The 26,011-nt window shown below is 49.8% G+C and overlaps 1 protein-coding gene across 12 annotated transcripts in view; it reads right to left on the bottom strand.

Annotated features, from left to right (window-relative positions):
- ARSG (arylsulfatase G) overlaps nucleotides 1-26,011 on the bottom strand; it is a 108,238-nt gene that overhangs the window by 9,552 nt on the left and 72,675 nt on the right. For 10 of the 12 annotated variants that reach the window (XM_074343537.1, XM_074343534.1, XM_074343536.1 and 7 more), the window contains 4 exons: nucleotides 19,368-19,564; nucleotides 18,305-18,385; nucleotides 8,138-8,246; nucleotides 3,019-3,139 (listed from right to left, as the gene is read on the bottom strand). In XM_074343537.1, coding sequence (XP_074199638.1) covers nucleotides 3,019-3,139; nucleotides 8,138-8,246; nucleotides 18,305-18,385; nucleotides 19,368-19,564 — 508 coding nt within the window. The remainder of the gene's footprint in view (nucleotides 1-3,018; nucleotides 3,140-8,137; nucleotides 8,247-18,304; nucleotides 18,386-19,367; nucleotides 19,565-26,011) is intronic. The other 2 variants (XM_074343541.1, XM_074343539.1) reach the window with 2 other exon arrangements.

Below are 26,011 nucleotides of genomic sequence, written 5' to 3'. Positions count from 1 at the left end.
ACAATCAGGCCCAGGAGGCTGGTGCTTAAACAGCCTTCCCAGAAGGAGGAATCTCCCACCCCATCAGGTTGGGGGGGCGGGGGTCACAGCTCTAGATCTCCAGAATCAGCCTTTGGCCAGCCACTCCCGACAGCGTCTTTCGCCACTAGGGGCCTCCCTAAGAGAAGTGATCAGCGTTGCAGAGACTAAGACTCAGCTTCTCTTTCCTCAATGTATGGTCTCCAGGGAGGTATCAAGCATTTTATGACTCAACCAGCCCCAGACTGGTTTGGGCTAGACAGATGCAGGGCCATTAAGGAAGCCTGAGAATTCCTTGGCTAAGAATTCTGGGGCTCGGTCACAGCCACCTGGGGCAGAGATCGGGCTTGACCAGCGGTGGCGCTGCAACGGGGAGCCAGTGGGACAGTTGGTGCCAGGCTGTGCACCCTCCCCTGCCTGGTTGCTGTCTCCCTCCTTGTGGTTGGCCTCACTGCCTAGACGAAGACCTGGCAAGATTGGAAGCAGAAGGCTCAGCAGAGGCAAGAAGAGGCACGTGGCGTCAGCGGCTGTTGGTTATGAACATCACACTCATCATGGCCCAAGCTGTCCATGGGTAGTGAGAAGACCATCCAGTAGGAAAACCAACAGCTCACTATTTGCTTGTCAACCTCAACAGAGGGCCAGGCAAGGTTGCCAGAGGGTATGTGGCCCCCAGGTTGCTTCAGCTTTTCAGCTTTCGGTTACTCATTTGCAAAACAGGGAAGAACCCAATTGCTGATTTGCATTTGCAAAGGTTTTTTTTTTTAACTTTTTTTTAATTGAGTTATAGTCATTTTACAATGTTGCGTCAAATTCCAGTGTAGAGCACAATTTTTCAGTTATACATGAACATACATATATTCATTGTCACATTTTTTTCCCCTGCTGTGAGCTACCACAAGATCTTGTATCTATTTCCCTGTGCTCTACAGTATAATCTTGCTTATCTATTCTGCATATTGCAAAGGGTTTTGAGATGACTATCTAGGGGTTACTCTGAGCTTCTTGAAACTGGAGTGGTTTTCTAAACCAACACACGTTACAATCTAGTAAGCCCAGGACATATCTAAGCGTGAACACAATTAAGTTGTGTTTATTTTAAAATGCACGTGTGTACATGTATGTATGTGTGTGTACACACAGGTATATGCGTGCAGATCAATATAATCACTCACAGTTTTACCTCCCGGCCCCTCTTCAGCAAACTCAAGACGATTTACTCTAGTGTCTTTAACGCCTGACCAGAAAAGACCAAGGCCAAATTCAGGGCCAGCGGCTGCCTCTGTTGACCCCTCCAGCATCTTCAATAATATTGCATCTTCAATAACAACCCAGTGCTCGGGGAGGCTGAGCTCGGCCCACAGGTGCCGGCACCATGTCCTTTTTACTCTTGAAGATGCCATCGGCAGCTTCCGGCAAGCAGTAAGTCATGATTGTTTCCTTCTGGGCTGTGGGGTGTGGTTACAGAGCAAATCAGCCTGACTCCAGCTGCATTACCACAAATCGAACATCCCCATGAAAACCCCAAACGGTGTTGTAGCTAGTGTCTGGTGCTCCCACCCAGTTCCTGGGCCCAACCCCGTTGGGGCTTAGACCACTAACCGTCCAGCCCCGAGGGTGGGGCGCCCATGAGTCTGCGGAAAGCTGCGACTTGAGAAAGAGAGCGAGCCTTCTCCCATCTGAAAACGGAAGTTCCACGCGAGGGAGCTGGCTTCCACCGGTGGCCTGACAACGTCAAGAGGACCGCAGTCCTTGAAGCACTTCCTGGTGACCCCAATTATTCTATTAGTAGCCGTGGTAATAAACACTCGGGAGCACCTCTCTGCTGACGTCTTGCATAACCCCCCAGGGTCACATACTGCAAACTCCCAGCCCAGAGGCGGAAACCACCTTCCTGCTTAGCTGTTGTCCTGGAGCTGGGCTTGGCCTGGAAGGGTCTGCCCCTCTAGGGGGTCGGATACGCCAGGAGAAGCAGTCCTTCTCTGGGGGCCACTCCAGGCATCATCTGAGGACCCCTAGAGTCTCCCTGAGTGCCCACTCAGGACCAGTGTGCCAGCTGTGGGGAAGGGCAGATTCAGGAACTGCCCCAGTACTTTTGAGTCACTTCCATGTGACCCACGGTAAAGCCAGAAATAGACCCTTTGATGTGTGGGTCCCTAACTGAGAAGCCGGGCTCACCGGGCCTTCCAGAGGGGGTTCCGGGTTCCGCCAGCCTCCTTCCCTCCTCCCACTTCCTCTTCCTTTTGGCAAAAGTAAAACACACAGAGAGACAGGGAAGGGCCATCAGGCCTGACATTTCCTGGCTGTCGCTGCCACCGAGTGCTTCACAGCACCCCAAAGAGGGGACACTGGGGTGCCGGGGAGCAGAAGCCTAGTGCTCATGGCGGGGCTGGGGAGCCGTGCGGGCCGAGCCCTCCAGGAGCCGGGAAAGGTCGGGGTATAAAGACCTTGCCAGCCCTGCCACCCATGAGGTCTTCCCTTCATTCATTTATTCATCCAGTTCGCGTTTATTGCCTGCAGGCCGGGTGCCCGGCACTGTGTTAGGTGCACTAAGAATTCCGTGGTGAGAGCCCTGCCCTCAGGAGGCTTCTGTTCGCATAGGGGAGCCCCACCAGACACAACCTACAGACACAGGTCCTACATCTCAGCCAGCAGAATGTGCCAATGCCTAAGTCATGCCAGAAAATTAAATGATGGTGAGGGGGGAAAAATCATTCATTATGGGGAATAAGCATCAACGTGCGCCCACCCCAGGCCAAACTGCTCCACAGACATCTGGACTGACAAACTGGATGGATGAGGGAAGAAGAGGAGGGGAGTGGAAAGAGAGGTTCATCTCAAAGGAGTCACCCAGGGCGGTTGTCAAACTGGATCTTCATTCGCCACTTGCCAGCATCTTCTGAAGAGGGTTCTGTCTGCACAAAGGCAGCCAGGCCCTGAGGAGAGGCGCCGGCCAGCGCCCTGAAAAGCCCAGGTGAGACACATACCTCCGCCACTTACCCTGTGCCCACTCTGCGCCCGGCCAAAGAGCACCTCAGAGGCATCCAAACCATCGAAGTGTCGGCCCCGGGGCAGTTGGGCCCCGGCCAGGGCCACCACGGTAGGGAAGATGTCCAGCACACTGCGGAAAAACCAAGACAGCGCTGGCCCCAGCTGATCCCAGGCTCTCTTCCCGGTAGCACTGTGTTGAGACCTGCCCGGACGAGCCCAGACTAGCACTGACAGCCTCCTGCACAGCCCACCCCCTCTGCCCGCCTGTCCTTCCTTTGGGTCCCAACTGGGTTTCTGCTCCTATGGGAGGCAGGATGGTGCGGTGGTTCAGCACCTGGGCACTGCAGCCAGGTGCTGCCTGGGCTCACATCCCAGCTCTGCCATCTAGCTGGGCCCTCAAGTGCCTCCGTTTTCTGTTCTCTAAAATGGGCATGTTAATAATAGTGCTGACCGCACAGGGTGGTGGTGTGGATGAAACCCATGGGTATGGCATGTTGAAGGCCTGCACTCAGCACTCACTGGATGCTTGTGTTATAATTACTCACAGGGGCACCCCTGTAGGCCTATTTAAGCACTAATGGGTTCTACCTGTCACCAACTAGGCCACTGCCACTCGCCAGGAGGGAACAGTGTGTGACAGGTGTCTGCAAGAGGACATTCACCTCCTTCCTTCCATCCCCGGTCTTTGTGTAGAGTACCGTCGTGTGTGAAACATCCCATCCTCGTTTACTTAGCTCTTTCATTTCCATTACGAAATAGTAAATGTTTATAGTTGGGGGGAAATGACATCCAGAAATAACAAGGAGCAGCACACAGCGTACATCACCCGAAGGCAGCCCCTGCGAACGTTCCGCTGGATTTTGTTAATTCGGTTTTCCTTTTTAAGTCGTGCAGTAAAACCGGGCTCTACCACAGGGCCCATGTCCCCCCAGCCTGCTGTGCTCATGTCGGGGAAAAAACTCTTCAGCAAGAACAGATGGGCCGCCCTTTCAACAGAGCTGTTTACCTGAGAGCCAGGCCAACTGAGAGTCAGCGGGACTTGACGGACCAGGAGGGCAGGGCCAACGTGAGGCTGAACTTCCCCAGGAAGGAGGGTCAGGATCCCTGAGGCTGGGCCCAGCAGCCGGCTTCAGACTCCCCACAGGGGAGGCCTCCAGGGCCACACGTCCTGCTTTCCTCCCGCCTGGGGTCCGGGGAGGGGCGCCTCGCCCTCCAAGGGGGGCTGCGGAAGGGACCTGCCACGGGGCTCCCACCACCCTCTGCCGGCCTCCTTCTCCTCCTGTCCAGGGCTCTGCCTACAACCCCAGGCAGGACCTCTCCTTTGACTCCGGTACAGACTGCTTCTGGTTTGCCTTCAGCTTTCACAGTCCACGTAGCTGGTGGCTTAGCGCTTGAGATACGCACCCCAGGAGCTGGCATCCCACACCAAGGCAAAGCCAGGAAGTGCACGGTAAGCACTTGCAGGGTACAGAACAGTCCAGAGACCTGTCCGGAGTCCAAGGTTCCTGCCACCAGTCAAGCAGCACAGGACCGCAGTGCAGCCTGGAAAGCCGGGCAGGGCTGGCGCTGTCGGTTTGCACTTTCTCTAAACTGTGCCCCCGGAGAGATCGGCCTCGCCGATGGGTCAGTCAGAGCCCGGGAAACAGGATCTGTGTTAGATTTCGGAATGCCTGGTACACTGTCTTTCTCCATCTCATCATCGCCCCTGCACCTCCACCGTCATGAGGCTTTAGCATCCTAATTACCGAGCACAGAACCCTGATGTCTCAAAATTTGGCAGGAACCTCAGAAGTACCTAGTCCACCCAGAGCACAGAGAAAAGCTTCTGGTCCACATCTCCAGCGACGTGCCAACTCAGCAGTGACTGGCCAGCACAGGCCATCAAAAAGTCCTTCCTTATGTAATGGAGGAAGCCACGCCCCCAAGGGTAGCCCTGGAGGAGGGAGGTCCTCCCAGGACACGCAGTCCCGAGGCTGGCCCCAGGCCTCAGCTTGAACTTGGAGAAAGAGCATTGGTCCCACAAGGGCCACCAAAGGGACCGCAGCTGCTCCAAACCTCAAACCCCACCCTCAGGTCCCTCTCGGAGACCCGACAGCACCGTTTTCAGGGAGCACGGGGGGTCCGGAGCATCAGGAAGACCCAGCTCCAAAGTGTGCACGTCCGTTACAGAGCAGAGCGCGGCTAGGAGTGAGGGTGGGGACGAGGCCCCCTCCCCGAAGCCCCCACCACTGCCCACCGCCAGATACAGGGCAGGGGTGGGGGGACCTTGAAAGGAGACGTGTGGCTTGGCCTTGCCCAGGGAGCGTGACACCTAAAGCACCGGGCATCGACGTGGATATTGCCACTCTGCAGCTCCCACTTCCGGGACTCGCTTCTGCGCCTCAGGACAGCATGGAACCAGCCAAATCCCCCTCCCGCATAGCTGCCTGCCTTTTGGACATGAGGAGAGCCATGTGGTCCCCCCAGGGGACCATCGCTCTCCTGGCTAAGCAGCACCTTTAGCCGTTTCAAACGAGCTTATTTCAAGTCCTTCTCACCATTCTAGTCACGGTTACTTGCCTCTGTCCTTAACACAGATGGGGGCCTCCCAGCCCCAACGCAGAGCTGACCCTGCACCTTTCTGAAAGTGACTCCAAGAAATCAAGCGAGAGCTGTGGTTCCCACCCAGCATGACTTTGTCCTCCCAGGGGACACCGGTGCTGCCCAAAGACATTTTGGTGGTCACAGCTAGGGCGGGGGGAGCTGCTGGCCTCTGTGGGTGTGGTCAGGTATGTCACCAAACATCCTACCAGGCCCAGGACAGCCCCCCACCACAAAGAACCATCCAGCCTCCAATGTCAACAGCGCCACGGTTGAAATACTCCCCACTCTGGAGTTTCAGGGTCAAACCTCCAGGCCTTCTTCACTTGTGCTGCCAAGCCCTGCCCTCCGGAAGGGACATCCGCTCCTGGACATCAGAACCCTTCTGTCTGATGTGCCTTTACTGCCCCTCCAGTCCTGAGAGCCTTGCGTGACCCATAGTTGGGCACAACAATCAATCTCCATTGAATAAAGGAATTTCCTCCATTCTGCAATTGTGCCCCTGGGCTTTGGGGTCAGGGCACCTCTAAGACCCTTCCTTGAGCTTATCACATCACCTGGGTGCACACCTGAGTATTAACACCAGCTGTATCTAAAGGTAACCAATAAGATGAGTTTGGACCCCTCCTTCCCCAACCCCCAAATGTGATTATATCAACTTGTCCACTGTCTGGTGGCCATAACGCCTCAGGGCCACTGGGATGTGGGCTTGGAGGGTTCTGGCCTTAGCTTGGAGTGGCTGAAGCGAGTTCTCTCTGATCTGGAAGGAGATCTATATCCTTGGAGGAACAAAAGACTAGAGTAAGTGACAGGAGAGGTGATTATGAACCACAACAGCGGGAGAGCCTGCCTGGGCATCCAAGAACAGGAGGCGTGAGCATCAGTTTCTTGAATATGGATCATACCATCCTGCTCCTCAAAGCCGACCCCGGGGAGTCCTGCCAATCAGTATGCCCCACCCAAGTCTGCTTCTCATGGATTCACGTGGGAAAAGAGCAAGAGGATAAATTCTATGAAGACAAACTGTCCTGCTAAAATCAAGACTAATTTATCACCAAAAATACCCGCCAAGGGGCTGATCAGTTTTGTCCTGGTAAAATTCCAGGAGCCCCCTAAGCAAATGTTACCTTGCACCAAAACAACTTCCTTTGGCTACTCACCAAACAATCCCCTAAGTCACCTGTCACCCCTGAGGCCTGAAATTATCAACAAGATGATGCAGTTTTATCTCTGGTGCCGTAGCTGACTGTAGGTACAAACGCCACTCTCAAATGAGAAGCGCATGCTTGGTTTTTGGTGATGTAACTTGAGAGACGGCTGAGTGATTTGTGCACATCCAGCCCAGCCCGTGAACACTTGACCTGACTGCACTGAGTCAGCCCCATAAAAAGCAGCCCGCCTGGCCCTCTTCCTGGCCGGGCTGACCTCCCAAACTCCGGCGTGAGCCGTTGCTGTCACACCTGCTCGCAGCCCCCCACCACTCGACAATACAGGGCTGCCTGGCAGTTCCTAAGGGCCCAGAGGCTGCCAGGGACAGTGCCTACTCGGCCCCTACTCTGGCCATCACAGCTGTTTGTCCTTCCTTTCCCCTGGGCTTCAGTGTGCCCGCTTCCTCTCCATCACCGCCCCTCCGGGGACACTGGAGGAAGACACAGAAGCTTGCTTTCCTCTACCAGGCTGTATTCTTTAGGCCGAAACCCGTTTGGTTAATGGTAAAGGACCTTTGGAACTAGTACATTAGCGTTTAACCAGAACAAAAACTCCAAGCACGTAAACAAGCAGCTGTTTCTACGGAGGACACCACCCCCACCGTCCATGAATACAGGGTAGAACCGCGGAGGGGACGTCCCACCAGACAAGGGAGAAGTCCCCATTGTAAGTCACGGTTGCGAAGCTACGTGGCATTGCCTTCAGAAGGGTGCACCTCAGCCAAGTTCTGTGCCAAGGAGATGGCCTCCTGGATCTGCCTTAATAAGGAGATCGGAGGGATCCTGAGATTTTATCACGTTTACAGTCATCCTACAAATAAAAGACGCACCTCATTATAGAAGCTTCTTTGCCAGAGGTAGGAAGACTGTCCTCACCTAAGGATTCATTCCTTCCCTACCAGCCCGGTGGACCCAGCTCCCCCGCATCCTGCCCTCCAGGGCACGAGAACACCTAGACTCCTTTCTTGGGGCCACCTGATCACCAGCGACATGCTACCTTGACACAGCCACCCGTAGGACGCCTGCCCTACCCTCAAGGAAGGAGTAATCCTGGCTCAGATGAGCCATTCCCTCCCGTCAGCTTGGCCCAGGCCAAAAGGGGAGATGAGGGTTCTGCCCTCCTGTCAACAGACACAGCCTCCACCCCATCCCTCTTCACAGAGACGTGATCCCAGAGGATGGCTTGCATTATTGCTCCATGCTGCTACTGTCAGAGTCTGGGAAGCATCAGGGGACACCCGACCGAGGCAGGTGATGGACAAGTCTCTCCTCCCAAGGTCTCTAGCCACTCAAGCGCCCGTGACCTTTTCTTATATCCCAAGGGAGTTTGGGTCTCTTACCTTAACAGAGCGGTGCTGGTGACATTGCTGGGGACTCTGCCGGGCCAGTAAGCCAGAGCCGGGACCCGGTGCCCTCCTTCCCAGGTGGTCTGCTTGGCCGGACTTCCCCCTGTGAAAGAAGAGGAGGCAGCTGGTTCTCTGGGGAAGCAGTGCTGCTCTACAGGGACCTCTAAGGGCTTCCAGTAATTCCAGCAAAGGAACGACTGCCTTTAGGAACCAGCTACTTTGATTCCTCCAGTGACATCCTTCAGTATGTGTGCTTTTATTCTGGACTCAACACACGTAAATAGCTGCCCGTGGCAATCTCTGATAATAATGTCTTCATGCCATTTTTAACACTTCACATTGTCTGGCTTGTTTATTGACTGGCTTGTGGTGTGTCTGCTCCCCACGAGACGGCATCAGTCTTGTGCACCCAAGACACAGTTGGTGCTTACATATATCTGTTGAGTAAGTAAATGCCTTCCTGCTGATCACGAAATGACTGTCTAGGATGGAAAAATAAAATTACTTGGAAAGAGATAAAGGCAGAAACTCCCCCAGTTATTTGGTCCGCCCAACACCCAAGTGATCTGGCACAGATTTTGTTGTATTTTGTTTGCTCTGCTTTGCATTTTTTTTTCTTGGTTCGGATTTTTTTTTTTCTTTTTTTGTTTTTGGTGAATGAATGACTTGTTCCTACGTTGTGGAGACAGCGTTCATAATAGCTCCAACCTCTCACCTCTCGGCGGGAGGTAAGAACAATCTATGTGCAATCTATGAATTTCCACTTGGTAATTAAGGGAATTATTTTTGTAACCACAAAGTCAAAAGTGACCACCAGGATAACGATGACCAGCGGGCTGGAAGGGATGAGGTCATGTTTCATGGAAACATCCTGAATACACGTTGCGTTGAATTAACCATGACCATCCCCACCACTCCCACACACACCCCAACCTCATCCCAGCTGAGCCAAGGATTCCACAAAGTTAGCGTGTGGAGAGCCCTTCCAAGGCAAACGCTGTCTGTGCCTCGCACATACCGTGGTCATGCAACTTCCTTATGTTTGGCTGGCGTGAGTAACAAAGGCGGGGTGACGGGAGGGAGGGGGCGAGGAGACCAAGGCTTCTGTCACTCGGCCCTCACCCTGAAGCAAACAGAAGCTTTGATGTCCCTGGCCCAGCGCACAGCACCGGAAATGCTCGGCATTCCTGGAATTTTCTCATAACCAGCTTTGGAGTCCCCCGAGTGTGGAAGTAAGAAACAAAACACTAAACAACTCACGTTGTATGGACTGTTTATGTCTAGGGGTGTAGGGCTCAAGAAGCCACGTGGAGTTGTGTGGGCTGAGTGGGAAGCTCTTTGACTTGGCCCAGGACTTCTCAAATACCTTCTTCCTCTCCAGAGCCATGCCTCCCAGGAACACCTAGAGAGCCCACCCCCGATCATTCACGCGTGGGGAACAGACCCCAGCGCTGCGCAGAAGGCACGTGCACGTGGCCCTGGAATGCATGACTTACGCTGCAGACACCGCGGCTTCAGGCCAGAGAGCAGGGCGGAAGCCTCTATGATCGCACGTGCTCGGGCTCTGCGGGGAATTCCTCCCCCACGAGAGGCATGTGTATGGAAGCTTGGGGAATAGATGGGTGAAAATATGGAGCCCATTTATTTACACGCTTCCGGAGCACAAAACTCAAACGGACTTGCTCATTCAGCCTTCGAGGCCAGATGCTAAGCAAAGGCGAAGGTTTCAATTCAAGAAACAAGCCGGTTGTTCCGAGGGTCAACCAGAAGGCCAGGGCTGGGGGCTGGCACTGTGATTGGCTATGGGCACCAGAGTCAGCACGCAGGGCTGGGTCTCCGCCTCGAAGATGTTTTCAGAAGGGTACACGAGCCCCTAATTAATAAGTTTGCTAACTGGTCCTCACCACTAGGAGTTCTGCTCATTTGCCATAATCTTTTGTATTGTTCTTTTTTAGAGGATTAACTTTACTAATTTGTTTTCAGAGAGAAGTATTTCAATGTGTTTGCCCTATTTCAGCACAGAGTCGGAAGCTTGGAGAGGGTATGAGGAATTCAGCTAGTTACAAAACGTGAATGTGTCAACAGGGTGGACTTACAAAGATTCAGTTGAGACAAATAGATAAAGAAGGTTGGCAGCGAGAAGCCCCTCAATGTGGACACATGAGGGGCAATCCCCCACTGTGTCGTCAAGGCTGGCCAGCTGGTACTGGCTATACCTTGAGTTCTGGCTTTAACAGAAAGACACAGTTCTCTATTCTAGCCATGCCCACAAACCTTGTACTTGAAAGGAATTTATCTTTAAAAAGTCCAGAGTGTGGTAAGCAATTATAAAAAAAAAAAAAAATATCCCCCACAGCGTGGACATCATCTCACTCCAAATTCCGGTATCTCACTGGCACTGCTAGGGGTGGACCAACTTAAAAAGAGTCGACCAGCATTCTCCATGGGTCCCCAGGGTTGATGCTTAATAACCAAGCATCTGATTATCAGAAACATCTAACAGTGTGTGTCGTGGTTTATTTGCACCAGCACATACTGAAACCCATGGTAGCTGGCCCAGGTCCCCTAATTCTCTTCTTCAGTGATACCTGCTCCTACTAATGGAAACTCATTCCGAGTTAAACATAATAATAACGGCAACCATAATCTCTCCTATTGTTTGAGCCCTTCCTAAGCACCAAAGTAAGTGCACCTAAGGATAATGCTAAGAGTTTCCTACCATTATCTCATTTAATCCTTATGACAACTTTGTGAGCCAGGCACTATTATCCCCATTCTCAGATGAAGCTCAGAGAGGTTAAGTAATTTGTCCAAGGTCACACAGCAAGCATAACAGGAGAGTCAGGATATGAATCCAAGTCTAATGACAATGCCAGCACCCTCACCCATTAAATCTTCTAGGACCTTCTAGGACAGCATTTCCCATCCCTGAATGCATATTCAAATCACTAAGGAAGCTTCTGAGAAATACCCATGCCAAGGTCCCTTTCCCAGAGATTGTGATTTAATTGGCCTGCGGTGGGGCCTGGATATCAGTACCTTATAAAGCTCTCCTGGTGATTTAATGCAGAGCACACCTGTTCCAGGGCAAAGGTGAGGAGGGCAAAGGGCAAAAACCAAAAAGTGGACACCATGCTTTTCGAAATTAAATGTAGCTTATGTGCTTTCTAATGACAGGGTTTATATTGCATTCACCTTAATACCTTTAGGCCACGGGATCATAAATGTGACCCTATACGTCATCCTGAGTAAGAACAATAGATAAATCCCTAAATTAAAATAGGGACTTTTTAAATTTCAAAATCCATTCGTTAGCTTAGAGCAACCTTACAACTTTGATCAGTGGCACTGGCACATGAAAAGTGTCAGTGGCATTTGGCTTTCCATCGGGGAAGGCACATCTCAGGGTCATGAGAATGCATTTCAATGCACTTGTGGTTAGTTATGACTCTAATTAAGGCAGAACCTCTTACTTAAAGCAATAAATATTTAGCCTCAGCAACCAAAATATAAACAGAACCATGATTCATGAATTTGCTTACTTGTTCTTCCCTGGCTACGGAAGTGAAACGGCATTCTGTGATGCATCAAGGAAAGGGCAGGCTGAGGAAGACTCACCACAGCCAACGCTTAGGAATAGTGGTCCCTCCCAGGAAGGACTCAAAGGCCATGTTTCTCTGAGTCAGAAAGGCAGCGATGCTCAGACAGAGGCTGGCAAACTTCTCCGTACAGGGAGCCGCCTGCAGGACCCCCCGGAGATTCTGATTTCCTAAGTCTTGGGTGGGGCTCTGATTCCAGGTCATTCTGACACCAATGGTCTGAGGACCAGAGTTTCAGAACCATTAGTCAGGTAGATGGGAGGACGCCTTTTCATTGTGAGGCCCTGGGCAGAATTCTTAGCATCCCTTGGTCTGAACCTCCTCAGCCATGAAGTGGGGAAGGGGGTGGAAATGACTGTACTGACCTCATGGGATTCTGGGGAACGTTCCCGTGAGCTAATGCATATAAAGTTCTCAGTCAGGTCCTCTCCCACAGTGCCTACCACGGAAGTGCCCAACACATGCAATCCAAAAAACCCACAGCAAAACAAAACCAAAAACGCAACAAAATTACCTACAGAGAGACAAGAGCAGAAGTTGCAAACTGGCAACCCATAGGCTAAACTCCGCCCCCTTGACAGTTTGGTTTGGCATAAATCATATTTTTTATGTGACTTTTTTTTAAGGCAGTCTAGTTTTATGTATTTGGGGTAGGGGGAGAGGGGAGGTAATTAGGTTTATTTATTTAATAATGGAGGTACTGGGGGTTGAACCCAGGACCTCATGCATGCTAGACATGCGCTCTACCACTGAGCTCTGCCCTCCCCCCAAACTAATTCTGAATGTCATTAGACAGAGCCCTCTCTCCAATTTACTAAATCCCTAATGCTGCCTGCAATGGACAAAAACAAACGTTTGTTCATTAATATTACCTGCCTGGCTCCCAAAAGCATTTATATTCGTAACTCGGATAGAAGAACAGGCCTGTTCTGAGCAGGGCACATTCTATAACCTTCTAAAGAAGCAGGGCTCATTTCTAAATATAAACACGTGCCTTTGCCAAGGATGCCCGCAGCCCACACACTAGTTTTCTAGAAACACAGGGCAGCCAGACCGCTGTCAGGACCGGGGACTCTGGCTGGCCTGGGGTGGCCATGAGTGTGGTGGTGGGGACACTGTAAGCCTGGTGGCCTGTGGCCCAGACAGAGACATAATTTCACTTCCACTGAGTCCCCATCGGTGGGCCCTGCCCCGAGCCTGGGCCAACAGCCAGCATCCCTGGTCCCTCACTCTTTCCCCCAGCCCCACCTCTGCCCCAAACTGGACAGAAGGCCCAGGATGTAGGGTCCGCTTCCCAGTGGGAAAGGTTATGCAACAAGCCGATAGCATCGAATTACAAACAACCAAGGTCTCCTAGAAGCTGAGGATGCCAAATTCAACACAATGTTTCCTCATCACCAAGGGGGAGGAAGGAACAGCTCTGTTCTTCAAATAAAACAAGAAAAGATTTTCCAGACAGAGGAGCAGTCAGTCAGGGGACAAACAAGGTGCTGGTTCTGTCCCGGATAGGAAGTAGGTCCGGAGTGGGGAAGGGAGGGACGGCTGCTCCGAGCAGGGCCTGCGCAGGGGCCGTGGGCTCGGGGTCACCGGTCGACCCGCACCTCGGACCCTTTTTGTTTGCAAGAAGGCAAGGCCCTCTGCGCTGCCCCCTGCCCCCCGGCTCAGTTTCTCCTCTGCCCTGCAGGGCGCACGCAAGCCAAGCCCAGTGGCACATCCTCACTCCCGGCACGGGGTAAAAAGATGACTCCAGGAGACGCTGCCTCATCCCATCAGCTGAGCAAAGCGGCTTGGCCAGGAAAGGAAAGAGAAGACAGGAGGGGGGCTCCGGGGGGCCCGGGTAACAGGGGAAGGCAGCACGTGGCCTGACATACTGGGCTGGCTGCGGGGAGAAAGAAGCAGGGCTCTGGGTACTGTTTGTCCTACTCTGTTGCGAAAACATTGACTGTCTTCTCTCTTTCATCTATTCTGGAGACTGGCCTCCTTTACAGCAGGATGTGCAGGCATCCCACTGACAAGGAACCTGAGTGAAGAAGAGCAGGTGGTCCAGAGGGACCACCAGCCTCATGACCCGAGCCCCCAGCCATGTCCCTTCCACACGGTGCTCTGCCTGGCCTCCCAGAGCCCCCAGCAGCATTCTGAGCAGAGAGGAGGAAGAAAGCTATAAAACAGTGGACAGGAAACAGGTTTAGAAAATGAGGAAGGAAAAGTTCGCCTTTAGGATCTCCTGCAAAAAGAGAGTAGCGTTCAGCCCCTACCCCGCCACCACAAATTCAAGTGCTGTGTCCCACGGATACCACATCCAGCCACAACATTTATGCAAGGCCTTGCCCCCAAAAGGGTGTAATTTTGAGATGAATAAAATCCAGCTTCAGAGCAAAGTTTCCCAAGCTAAGGACCAAAGCACTTGTGAAGTTGTCCATGTTGTTTAAGTTGCCCGTGTACTCTGTAGGAAAATCTTTCTCAGGGCACTTCTTCCAATTCTCTTTGTGGGGACCCCCCAGTTTGTTTTGGCTGAGAGTGAAGAAATGGAGTCTTAAGGGGTGAGGGGCAGGGGTTGAGGCTAAGCGCCAGGCTGAGTTCCCTCCATGCGATGTCTCAGCTGGTCCTCCCCACCGGTCCCCCGAGATGGGTCTCCAGAGCCCCTCCGGAGGAGGAAGCCATACTGGAAGGGCAGGGGGCCACCAGGCACCAGTCCCCACGCTGAGTCGAGATTCAAGCCTCCAAAACCATCTTTCCACCTCTCCACTCTGCCTCCCATAAATCTAGAAAGGTTCAGACTGGAACAGGGGCTAACCAGATTTTCCTTGACAACCGCGGGGTCCAACTTGTAAGACAGGATGTTCCAACTGGTTGAGCAGTCGATCGGGTAGAACAAAATGTGAGAAACAACAATCCCGTGTGTTAAGGAGTGAGCCAATGGTGGTCAAACCACGTGGCCCCCTCCATCACTGGCTGGCCTCAGGAAAGCCCTCCAACCTACTTGGCCACAGTTTCCACATTTGGACAACAAGGCAATTGGAATAAAGATGGGGCCTCCCACCCTGGCATTGTTTGACTGTGGGGACAATCCTGGAGAGTCTGCCCCTCATTTATTTTTCATCTTTGGCTCGGTACAAATGAGTCTGGCACCTGCTCCTCTTCCTTCCCTCAGCCCCACAGACGGTAGAGAGGTCCTTTAAAATGGAACAATGTGTCAGGAGCAGAGGGCAACGCAGAGCTAGTGTTTAAAGTGTATGGGGATTTCTTTTGCAGTGATGAAGGCTTGGGGGGACCCAGCAGAGGCGACAGTGGCACAACACTGTGAATAGGCTGAATGCTACTGAATTGCACAGTTTAGCTTTATGCTCCATGAACCTCACCACCACTTAAAAAAATCAAATGTCACTCTCTTAAAAATCCTTCCACGATTCCACATTTCCTTAGAATCATGACTAAAAGAAAAGCCCTTCAAACGCTGATCCCGGCTTTCCCTGTCTCTCCACTCAGTCTGCTTCCATGAGCTCCAGATGCACAGACAGCTGGACAGCCCCGCCTCTCTCTTCTTCCCACTCTCGCCCAGGCCATGCCAAACCCCGTCGCCAGCAAATCCCAGGCGGTCTCCTACTCATTCTTCCAAACTCACACCACTCAGGGATGCCTTCCTGTTCCCCTCCCAGGTGGGCGAGAAGCCCTGGTGCTCCCCTCATGGAGTTCTTACCCTGCTTTATAATCACCTGCTTGCGTGTTTGCCCCACGGCACTTTCTGCAATGATGAAAACATGCTAACCAGTATGGTAGCCACCAGCCACATGTGGCTTCTGAGCCCTTGAAGTATGGCTGGTATGACTAAGGAACTGAGTTCTAATTTAATTTTTATCTAAATAACCATGTGTGGCTAGTGCACGGTGTATCGGACAGCGTAGTTCAAATTTTAACCTGCATCCATATCGCCTAAAGGACTTGTTAAAACAGATTGCCAGGACTTAGCCCCAGAGCTTTTTTAATCCTTTCCAATTTTACTGAGTACAGTTGACAACCAGCCCTGTATGAGTTTAAGGTATGCAGCATAATGGTATCACCTACATACTTCATGAAATAATTATCACCGTAAGTTTCGTCAACATCCATCACCTCATAGAGACACAAAATGAAAGAAATAGAAAAATTTTTTTTTTCCTTGTGATGAGAACTCTTCGGATTTACTCTCAATAACTTTCACATATAACATACAGCAGTGTTAATCACATTTAGCACGACGTACATTGCATCCCTCGTACTTATTTATCTTATAACTTGAAGTTTGTACCTTCTGACCGCCTTCATCCAGTTCCCCTTCGCCCACTCCCACCTCTCGCCTCTGGTAGCCACAAATCTGATCTCTTCTTCTTCGAGTTTGTTTGCCTGTTTTTGAAGCGTAATTGACCTGCAACACTATGTTAGCTCCTGGCGCATCACACAGTGATTCAGTATTTCTGTACATTTCAAAATGGCCACCACGGTAAGTCTAGTAACCACCTGTCACCACACAGAGAGATTACATAATTATTGACTATATTCCCCACACTGTGCATTCCATACCTGTAACTTATTTATTTTGTAGTAATTGGACTTTTTCACTTCTTAATCTCTCACTTATTTCTCTCCCTCCTCCACCACACCCCAACCCCTCCCCCAGCAACTACCTGTTTGTTCTCTGTATCTATGACTCTGTTTCTGTTTGGTTGTGTTTATTCAGTTGTTTCCTTTTTCAGATTCCACACATAAGTGAGATCATACAGTATTTGTCTTTCTCTGTCTGACTTATTTCACTTAGCGTAATACCCTGTAGGTCCATCCATGTTGCCGCAAATGGCAAGATTTCATTCTTTTTTATGGCTGAGTAATATTCCATTGTATCTTACATCTTCTTTATCCATTCATCTACTGATGGACACTTAGGTCACTTCCATATTTTGGCTATTGTAGATAATGCTGCATTGAACACACGGGTGCATGTATCTTTTCAAACCAGTACTTTCATTTTCTTCAGATAAATAGCCAGGAATGGAATTGCTGGATCATGTGGTAGTGCTATTTTTAATTTTTTGAGGTACTTCCATACTGTTTTCCTTGGTGGCTGCACCAATTTACATTCCCACCAACAGGGTTCCTTTTCCTCCACACCCTCTCCAGCATTTGCCATTTGTGTGACACCCTCACCAACACTTGCTATCCCCAGAGATTCTGATTTGGCAGGTCCAGGGTGAGGCCCTACCATCCACAGTGCTAACAAGCTCTCAGGTGGTATTAATGCATCTGGTCCTGGGACCACACCTGATAACCATGGGTCTAGATCCGAAAGTTCTAGACTTGAATGACTCTAGACTCATAAGGTCAAGCTGTGGATATTCTAAGTGGTTCTCAAAGTGCGGTCCCTGGACCAGCTGTATCAACATAACAGGAACTTGTTATAAATGCAACATCTCCATCGCCACCCTACACCTACTGGGTGCAGGATCCCCAGGGGACCATCCACAATTAAAGCCTGAGAAACACTGCTCTAGACAGTCATTCTTTTTTTTTTTTTTTTAACGGAGGTACTGGGGATTGAACCCAGGACCTTGTGTATGCTAAGTACGTGCTCTGTCACTGAGCTATACCCTCCCCTCCTTAGTATTTCTTTAAATATATGTACCATAATTTCTTTGAGCACTCCTCTCTTGCTGGACACCTGGCTCATGTCCAACTATTTTTTTTAAAAAACCTACTGCAATGAGCATTCCTTTACATACATCGTTGTACACTTGGCTAATTATTTCCTTAAGACAGATCCTTAAAGGAGGAATTAATGCATCAATGGGCATGCATATTTTTCAAACCTTTGGTCCATATTGCCAAATCGTCCTCAGCATGACTGCTCTTCCAGAAAGTGGGGTCCTTGTGGGGAAACTTTCTCAGAGCAGATGGGTGCTGAGCTGGGGGCTGAAGGATGTTTAAACAGAGAAAGGCAGTATTGTGTCACGTCAAAAGATCACCAGCTTTAACTTGGGAGCAAGCCTGGCTCTGTCCTCCCAAACTGTGTGACTCTAGATGAGTTACTCAGCCTCTCTGAGCCTCTCCCCTTCTTCATCTGTAAATGGAGTTATCGCTACCTGCCTTTCACTAAGCTTTAGAGGTAATACCTACAGAAACCTTGCATGGCTGTGCACTAAATATTTCTTGAATAAATGAGGTAAATTAACAGTTGGATAGATGGAGGAATGACTCAAAGAAAAAATGAAAGAAAAGAAAGGAAGGAGGAAGTGCAAGAACATCAGGATGAAAGTAAAGGCAAGGCATATGTGTTGGAAGGTCCACGGACTGGCTCATCACGGGGAGAGCTGGTGCGCTGGGAGGAGAGGAGAGAAAGGGACGGTCCAGGCTGAACACGAACTTTCTCAGTCCCAATTTGTTTCTTCCCTGGAACCTGGGAGCTGGTGAGTAATCTGTCCCTACTTCACAATGATGCCCCAAGGCCCAGATATAAACTGGTCCCCCTAGAGGTGGAATCTCACGCCCACACTTGGGCTCAGCACCAGCCATGGGATGCCCCAACCCGAGCTACCTTGATGAGTTTGCCACAATCCAGTGAAGGGCCCCACGCTCCCTGCAAGCTCACACTTCTGAGCCCACGGGCCATTATCTCCTAGAAACCAAAAAAAGAAAAAAAAAAAAAAAAGCAACATGTAGCGGTCAACAGGCAGCAGTCAACAGGCTAATGGATGCTTCAGCTAGTTCTCTTTCTCTCTGTCACCATGTCCCTGTGCCCAGCAGGGGACTGGAGAGAAAAAGGACTTGTGAAAACAAACATGACCCCTACCTTTGAAGAATTACCTTTTCTAGGGGACCTGCCTCTGATGGGCTTTCAGAGAGGTGGCTGGTCCCTGCCCCGAGCTACCCCTCGTTGAGGCTCCTGCCTTCCTACACAGTTTTAGGAATCTTGTTTCCCTTGTCATCGGCCCAGCAACCACTCACTGAGCACCTGTGATGCACCCAGGGCTTCATATACATTATCTCATCCTCCTCCAACGTGCTAAGGAGTAGCTCCGACTGTTAGCTCAATTCTGCAGACAAGGAAAGAGAGGTTTCGCAAGGGTGAAGTAACCTTCCCAATAGTAGAGAATAGACTGAAACACAGGTGTCTCCTGCCCTCGTTCCAGACAGGGACCTGAGACCCACAATGCCTGTGTGGGCCCTTTAAACAGCTCACTAGCTCAGCTCCACTCAGAGAAAAGATGTGACCTGGTGACCGGTGGCAACCTCTGGGATGCGGGAGGATGCTGAAGGGGGAGTCTCAGAACTGCCCGAGGACTCTATAAGTTCACAGTGTCAAAGTCATTCATTAACAATTAAGAGCAATATCCAGATAACCCTAATCAATACCCAAGGGGCCAGCAGGGTACCTGTCCCCTCTGTGCCAGCCTTTCCAGGGGTTCCGCCTTGGTGGCCCCAATGGACAGGTGCTCAGCACGCAAGCTAATGAGGCCCCAAGTTCAAGGCCAGCCCCCTGGCCCCATTAAAGAGGATGACTTGCCCAGACTCTGCTCTCTGGTTGGTAGGTGGGGGTGGTGAATGTGCAGGGTTATCCATTAGATCTCAGTTAGACTGGCTGGGTTTTACTTCTTCACCTGTAAACCAGAGGAATGTGTTGTTTTTCGCTGTGCGGTCAACTTTGTCCTTGATCTGGCCCACGAGGCTGTCCATCTCACGGAGACCTGCAGCATATGGCCTTCGACCCCATGTTTCTGCTGAGAGCTGGGTCCTGGCTAAGGGCACGTGCATGTGGGCCAGGCCCACATAGAGCAGGAAGGGTCTTCCGCTGGTGCTGAAACGAGAGAGAGCCAAGAGGTAACCCTCCAGAAGGCACTCTGGCTGTTCCAGTGTCTCTGTGGCTCTCCCTGGCTCCAGGGAAAAACCCAGAACACCTTCTGCCTCATGTGCTCAGGACATACTCATCTGTCTACAATCTCCAGAGGAAATGTGGAGATAACCTGGTTAGCTAGTTAAAAACTGAGAGGAACTGTAATCATTGTCACTGTCCTTTCACATTTACCGAGAGCTTTTAAGTGTGACTCACGCCGTCTAAATTCATCCTCATGAGAACCCACAAGTTCCCTTTTTCAGATGAAGCATCGGAGGCTCAGGGAGACTGAAAGACTTACTCAAGCTTTGTAAATGATCAAGTCTGGACTGAAACTCAGACCTGGCTGAGAGCAGAGCCCTGGCCCCTAACTGCTGCCTTCTAAAGTCCAATGCAAACATATTTTAAAATTTTATCTGCTATTTTGCAGCATCCAGGCCATCATGTCCACTCCCAGCCTTGGCCCTTCCTAGGAGATGAATGAATGACTCAAGTTGACCACAGGGAATTCCAAGGACAGAGCCGGGAACATCCAGATCAAGGTCCCGTTAGAGGCCAAGGCACCTGGCCGCCCCTCATCTAATCCTGCAGGTGCCCCGGGAGGCCTCTGGTTCCCGACTGCCCCCCACCCCACCCTTCACTCCCAGGCAAGAGACGGGATCAAGTGCAGCTTCAGATCCACAGCCTCTCCACTCCTGCAGCAGCAGGGACCCTCAGGGAGCCCCATCCCACAGCCCACACTTATGGGGAGGGGGGTCTTTCCGAGGACACAGTCAGGGTGAGGGGAGACCTCAGGCAAGTTTGTACAGAGTCATAATAGAAGTGCAGGCTCTTTTTACACCAGTGCAGCCAGAGACTCGACTTTCACATTGACCCAAGAGTTCTTTGCTTCCTCTGATTTACACCATCTCACATCAAGCTCTCTGAGTCCTCAGCTCTGCATGCAACCTCGCGCTGGACAGTCCCCTGCGTCCCGACTCCGAGGGTCCCCTGGTTGGGACGGTGCCTATACTCAGTTCTCTTTGATGGACAGAAAACCCAGGGTGCACGTCCCAGCGGGGGCCTCTCCTTCTCCACTTCAATCAGCAGTTTCTCTGCAGCGTTTCCGGAGTTGCTCTGTCCAATGCAGGAGTCACAAGTCACATGTGGTTATTTCGATTTCAATTCATGAAAATGAAACAAAATTAAGAGTTCGGTGCCTCACATGCCACACTGGGGATGAGGCTTGAAGACATGGTACCCAGAGTGGCCCGTTTCATAGAGGTAGGAAGTAGAATGGTGGTTGCCAGGGACTGAGAGGAACAGAAAATGGGGAGTTGGTGTTTAATGAGCACAGTTTCAGTTTGGGGTGATGAAAAAGTTCTGGATGGTGGTGATGGCTGCAGAACAATGTGAATGTACTTAAAAACATAGAATTGTATACACTTGAAAAGGTAAATTTTATGTTACGTGTAATTTTTTAATCTTTTTTGTTTGTTTCTTTTTTGGGTATTTTTGGTTTTTTATGTTTTGTATATTTTACATCTGTCTGTCTGTCTATTATATCTATCCATCCATCCAGTGTCTCGGTTGCCTTAGCTACATTTTAAATGCTAAGGCTAGTGGCTACCATGTTGGACAGCACAGAGAAAGAACATTTTCATCCCTGCAGAGAGCTCTACTGGGTGGTGCTGATTTAGAGTGTCTGTTGCCTGCTCATGTACAGTTGTGTAGGTTGCGTCCTGCACAAAGACAAGGACTCTCTCAGCTGAGAGAGTAAATCGGAGCTTAACTCCAGCCCACAATCCGCTGGCTGGGCACTCTGGCACAGATCAGCTCCTGCTCAGAGGGGACGCCTTTTTTCTAATCTGCGGAGAGACACCATGTTACATTGGCACACTGGGTGGAACTGGTTCAAATTTCAGGAATTCTGCAAGCCAGTTGTTAAAACACGGCCATCATTAAAAATTAAATGAAATCAACTTACAGTTAAACAAATGATATTAAAAACAGGTAATAAATGTGCACGACTCCTCATATCCTAATTATTTTTTACATTTTAGTACTATCTATGCCCCGGAGGTAATTTCACGGACACTGACCCTGTATGGTGGAAACAGCCTAAGATGGGGTGCCCCAGCACATCTCTCCCCAACCCCACATTCAGCAACATCTCACTGGCATCTTAAAATCAGCCACAGTGAGGATACTTTTTACACCACAGAATTGGGCAAATGGTACAAATCAGAGCTTTGTTTGTCAGAGTGTTGGTTGTTAAACATTGGTCAGCTCACCCCTGCATATGGGCTGGGCGCATGGTCCCATCATCCACCCCTGTCCCACTCACCCTCAGCATATCCTCCAAACTCCCCGCCCAGTATCAAAATCCTGTTAGTACCCTGGGCCCGAGGCTGAATGAGCACCGTGATGGTGAGGGACGACAGTACGCACGGATGAAGAGGACAGGTGCCGGAGATCTGCATCCAGACCCCTGGAATTTTATTTCATGGTTTTGTCACCCTGGACAATCAACTTAACCTCTGTTGCCTATACAGTGGGGACAGTTATGCTGCCCCCCAATAAGCTGTGATCATTAATTAACTGCCCATCATAAGCAGTTAATAAACAGTAGCCTTCTTACTAACAAGTATGAATTTCACGAGCCAGCAGTCATAAGGATCCATAGTACCCAGGGAAGTACCTCTTCCTCTGCATCCTGATGCCATGCTAGAATTCATAAATGTGGCATCTTGCAGAAACCACACAAACTAGCTCCCAGGGGGCATCGATCCCCCAAACCACCCCTTCATTATGCTCCTGTGCTGAACGGAAAATAAAGAGTAAATAAAGAGAACTGGTACTTAAAAAAAAAAAAGCCAATGACACAAATGAACTTACTTACAAAACAGAAACAGATGCACAGACATAGAAAACAAACTTATGGTTACCAGAGGGGGAAGAGGGGAAGGGGTTTGGGATAAGCAGATACAAACTACTCTATACAAAACAGACCAATAACAAGGTCCCACTGTATATTACAGGGAACAGTATTCAATAGCTTTTAATAACCTATAATGAAAAAGAATCACTATGCCGGACACCAGAAACTAATACAACACTGTAAATCAACTACACCTCATTTTTCTAAAAAAGCCAATTACAGGGGGAGGGTATAGCTCAGTGGTAGAGTACATGCTTAGCATGCATGAGGTCCTTGGTTCCATCGCCAGTACCTCCGTTAAAAAAAAAGCCAACTATAAGACAGTATGATTTCATATATATATATTCACCAGGCTAGAAAAATATGACCAGATCTAACAAAAGGGGTTAAGCTATTAGAAGAAGTAAGATGCTCAAGGGGACATTCCAGGAGAGAGGATGGGGCAGGGCGTGGAAATGCATTAAGATTAAGACCCAGAGACAGCCAAGTCAGCAAATCACCTGATCTGAAACAGAAGATGGCCAGGGAGGGACACCGACCTCTCACCTCTTAGGAAATGTCCCCACAGGCTTCTGGCCAGAGAGAGCCAGGCCTGCAGGTGGAGGTGGGGCTTCCCTCAAACCAGGAGTGTTCACCTGCCCAGCTGGTTCCCGGCCCTCTCGGCTCCCCCTGCAGTGGTCCCTAGAGGTGAAAGGTCACGGAGTCTCTCTGAAATGGAAGGCTGCACAATTTTACCCAGCCCCCAGCATTTTACCATCCCCCTCTGGGCTTCAGCATTCCAGACATCTTCTCAAACCCAGACTTGATCTGTCAGTTTCCTATTTAAAAGCCCACTGGGCTCCATGCAGCCCACAAGATAGTCCAAACCCTGCAGCCCAGCATCCGTCTTCCCCGCTCCGAGGCTCCTTCTATGGTGCCAGCTTCCCAAGCATCTCACCTCCATCTGCCTCCTCTCCCAGACGTACCCTGCCTGGTTCCTTGCCTAAATACACTTAATCTGTTCTTAAGATCCAGCTCCCAAGCCATCAAGACTCCTCCTCTGCTCCTAGCTCACCAATAGCTTCCTCTTCCCTTCCCCCTCCCCCAGAGTATTGATCAAATCTGGATAATACAACCTACCTTCAAGTCAGCTTTTAACGTTATCTCCTTCTGCACTAGCCTGGGAGCTACTCAAAAGCCAGGACAGATAGAATGTTCCTTTGTATTCCTAGCACAACACCAGCCCATCTTTGAGGCCAGATCAAGTAACTCACTCATTTATTCACTCATTCAATGAACAGTCATTAAGCTCCAACCAGGCTCCCCCCAGGCACTAGGGATAGAGCTGTAGGCACTAAGATTAGGATGGGACAACTAAGCTGATTTCCATGATCAGCATTATTTCCACACCCTTGGAGCTTCACAACGAACTGGAAACAGGTGAGAGAAAAATCCAACTAAAAATTAATCAGACACAACCTAAATATCCATTGACAGATGACTGGATAAAGAAGCTGTGGTATATGTATATATATGCACATATACACACAGCAACAGAGCTCAGTTAAATGCAACTGCAAGTAGGTTACTGTAAGGTCTTTAAGATAAAATTTCTTCTTGTCAGTTTTTCTTAATATAAGTGCCTGTTTGACTTTACCTGTTACTTTTGTTAAATAAAGTTTGTATGTTGCACTAAAAAAAAGATACATATGTACGGATATGTGTATATATATCTCTCTGTACTATGGAATACTACTCAGCCATAAAAAAGAATAAAATAATGCCATTTGCAGCAACATGGATGGACTTGGAGATTGTCATTCTAAGTGAAATAAGCCAGAAAGAGAAAGAAAAATACCCTATGATATCACTCATGTGGAATCTAAAAAAAGAAAAAAGACACTAATGAATTCATCTACAAAACAAACAGACTCACAGACATAGTAAACAATCTTATGGTTACCAGGGGGAAAGGGGGTGGGAAGGGATAAATTGGGAGTTTGAGATTTGCAAATATTAGCTAATACATATAAAATAGATAAACAGATTTCTTCTGTATAGCACAGGGAACTATATTCAATATCTGGTAGTAACCTATAATGAAAAAGAATATGAAAATGAATATTTGTATGTATGTGTATGACTGAAACATTATGCTGCACCCCAGAAATTGACACCTTGTAAACTGACTATACTTCAATTTAAAAAAATTAATCAGATGATCATTACAGATTTAGCAGCGATGATGGAGGAAAAGTACAAGCTGCTGTGAAAGGATGTAACAGGGGAACCGAATTAAGTGTGGGGTGAGGGGGAGAGGGGAGAGATCTCTGAGACCAGGAGACCTGAAGGACGAGGGGTTCCAGGTGGGCGATGCGCAGTAGGCACTCAAGGTGGACAGAACAGCAGGAGGAAGGCCTTAGTCCCATCACCTAGTGAAGCACGAGTTGGTCATTTCCTCATCGGCTATTCATCTGAACATTCAAACAGAAAGAAGCGAGAAGTGGCTAGGAGGTGAGAATGGTCTTTAGGCTGAACCCGGAGCCCTGACGTAGGTGGCAGTCGGTGTGTTAGGTGGGAGACAGGTGGGGGTGGAGATAAGGAGGGGGAGACTTGGACCAGCATGGAGAGAGCAGTGCAGGGGCCGGTCCAGCCCAGCAGAAGAAGGCATTGAGCCTTTGATGCAGGTCCTAGGATGCAGCCCAGGAAGGCGGGGGCTTCTCTGTGTCTGTGCCTCTCTAGGCCCTGGTTCAGAATGACACCCACCCTGGAACAGTGACCACACACTCTGATTTCAAACACCCTCAACTACTCCTCACCCCTGTGCCCCATCCCCTCGGCCTCACCAGGCCCCGTTTCCCCAGTTTAGGTTCAGTGCACGAGACCCTGTAAGGAGCAGAGGACTAGCTCGCTCCTTGACCCAGTAGCCCATGCCATCTGCTCTCTCTTTCTTTTTTTGCGGTGGGGGGGGGGCAATTTGGAGCTTTGCCTGCTGTTTAAAAAACTCAAATCTAGAATTCACTTTCAGGCTGGGTGGAGGGAGAAAATGAGAGTTCAAGATTTACAGATACTAACTGCTGCATATAAAATAGATGAACAGCAAGGACCTACCGTACAGCACAGGGAACTATATTCAATACCTTGCAACAGCCTATAATGAAAAAGAATATGAAAAGGGATATATATATAATATATTTTTATATATATAACTGAAACACTATGCTGCACACCAGAAATTAATACAACATGGTCAACTGAATATACCTGAATAAATAAAGGGGGAAAAAAAGAAGAAATAGCTTTCAGCATTGCTGCTAGGCTTGGGGTTTAAATTCAAGTAAAGACCCAAGGAAGAACGTTCAACGAAGTCTTAGGGTGGGACCCTCACTGAGCGGGAACAGAAAACCAGACTTCAGGGACCCCCGGTAGTTCTGACAAACAGGTCCAGGTAGGGTCGGAGGTCACGGAGGAGAAGAGAGTACAAATCTGGGGACTTTTCTGCTGACACTTCA

Source organism: Camelus bactrianus, chromosome 16 (assembly GCF_048773025.1).
Source record: "Camelus bactrianus isolate YW-2024 breed Bactrian camel chromosome 16, ASM4877302v1, whole genome shotgun sequence".
Taxonomy (NCBI): Eukaryota; Metazoa; Chordata; class Mammalia; order Artiodactyla; family Camelidae; genus Camelus; species Camelus bactrianus.
Note: the sequence above shows the minus strand (reverse complement) of the source record. Positions and strands in the feature narration are given on the sequence as shown.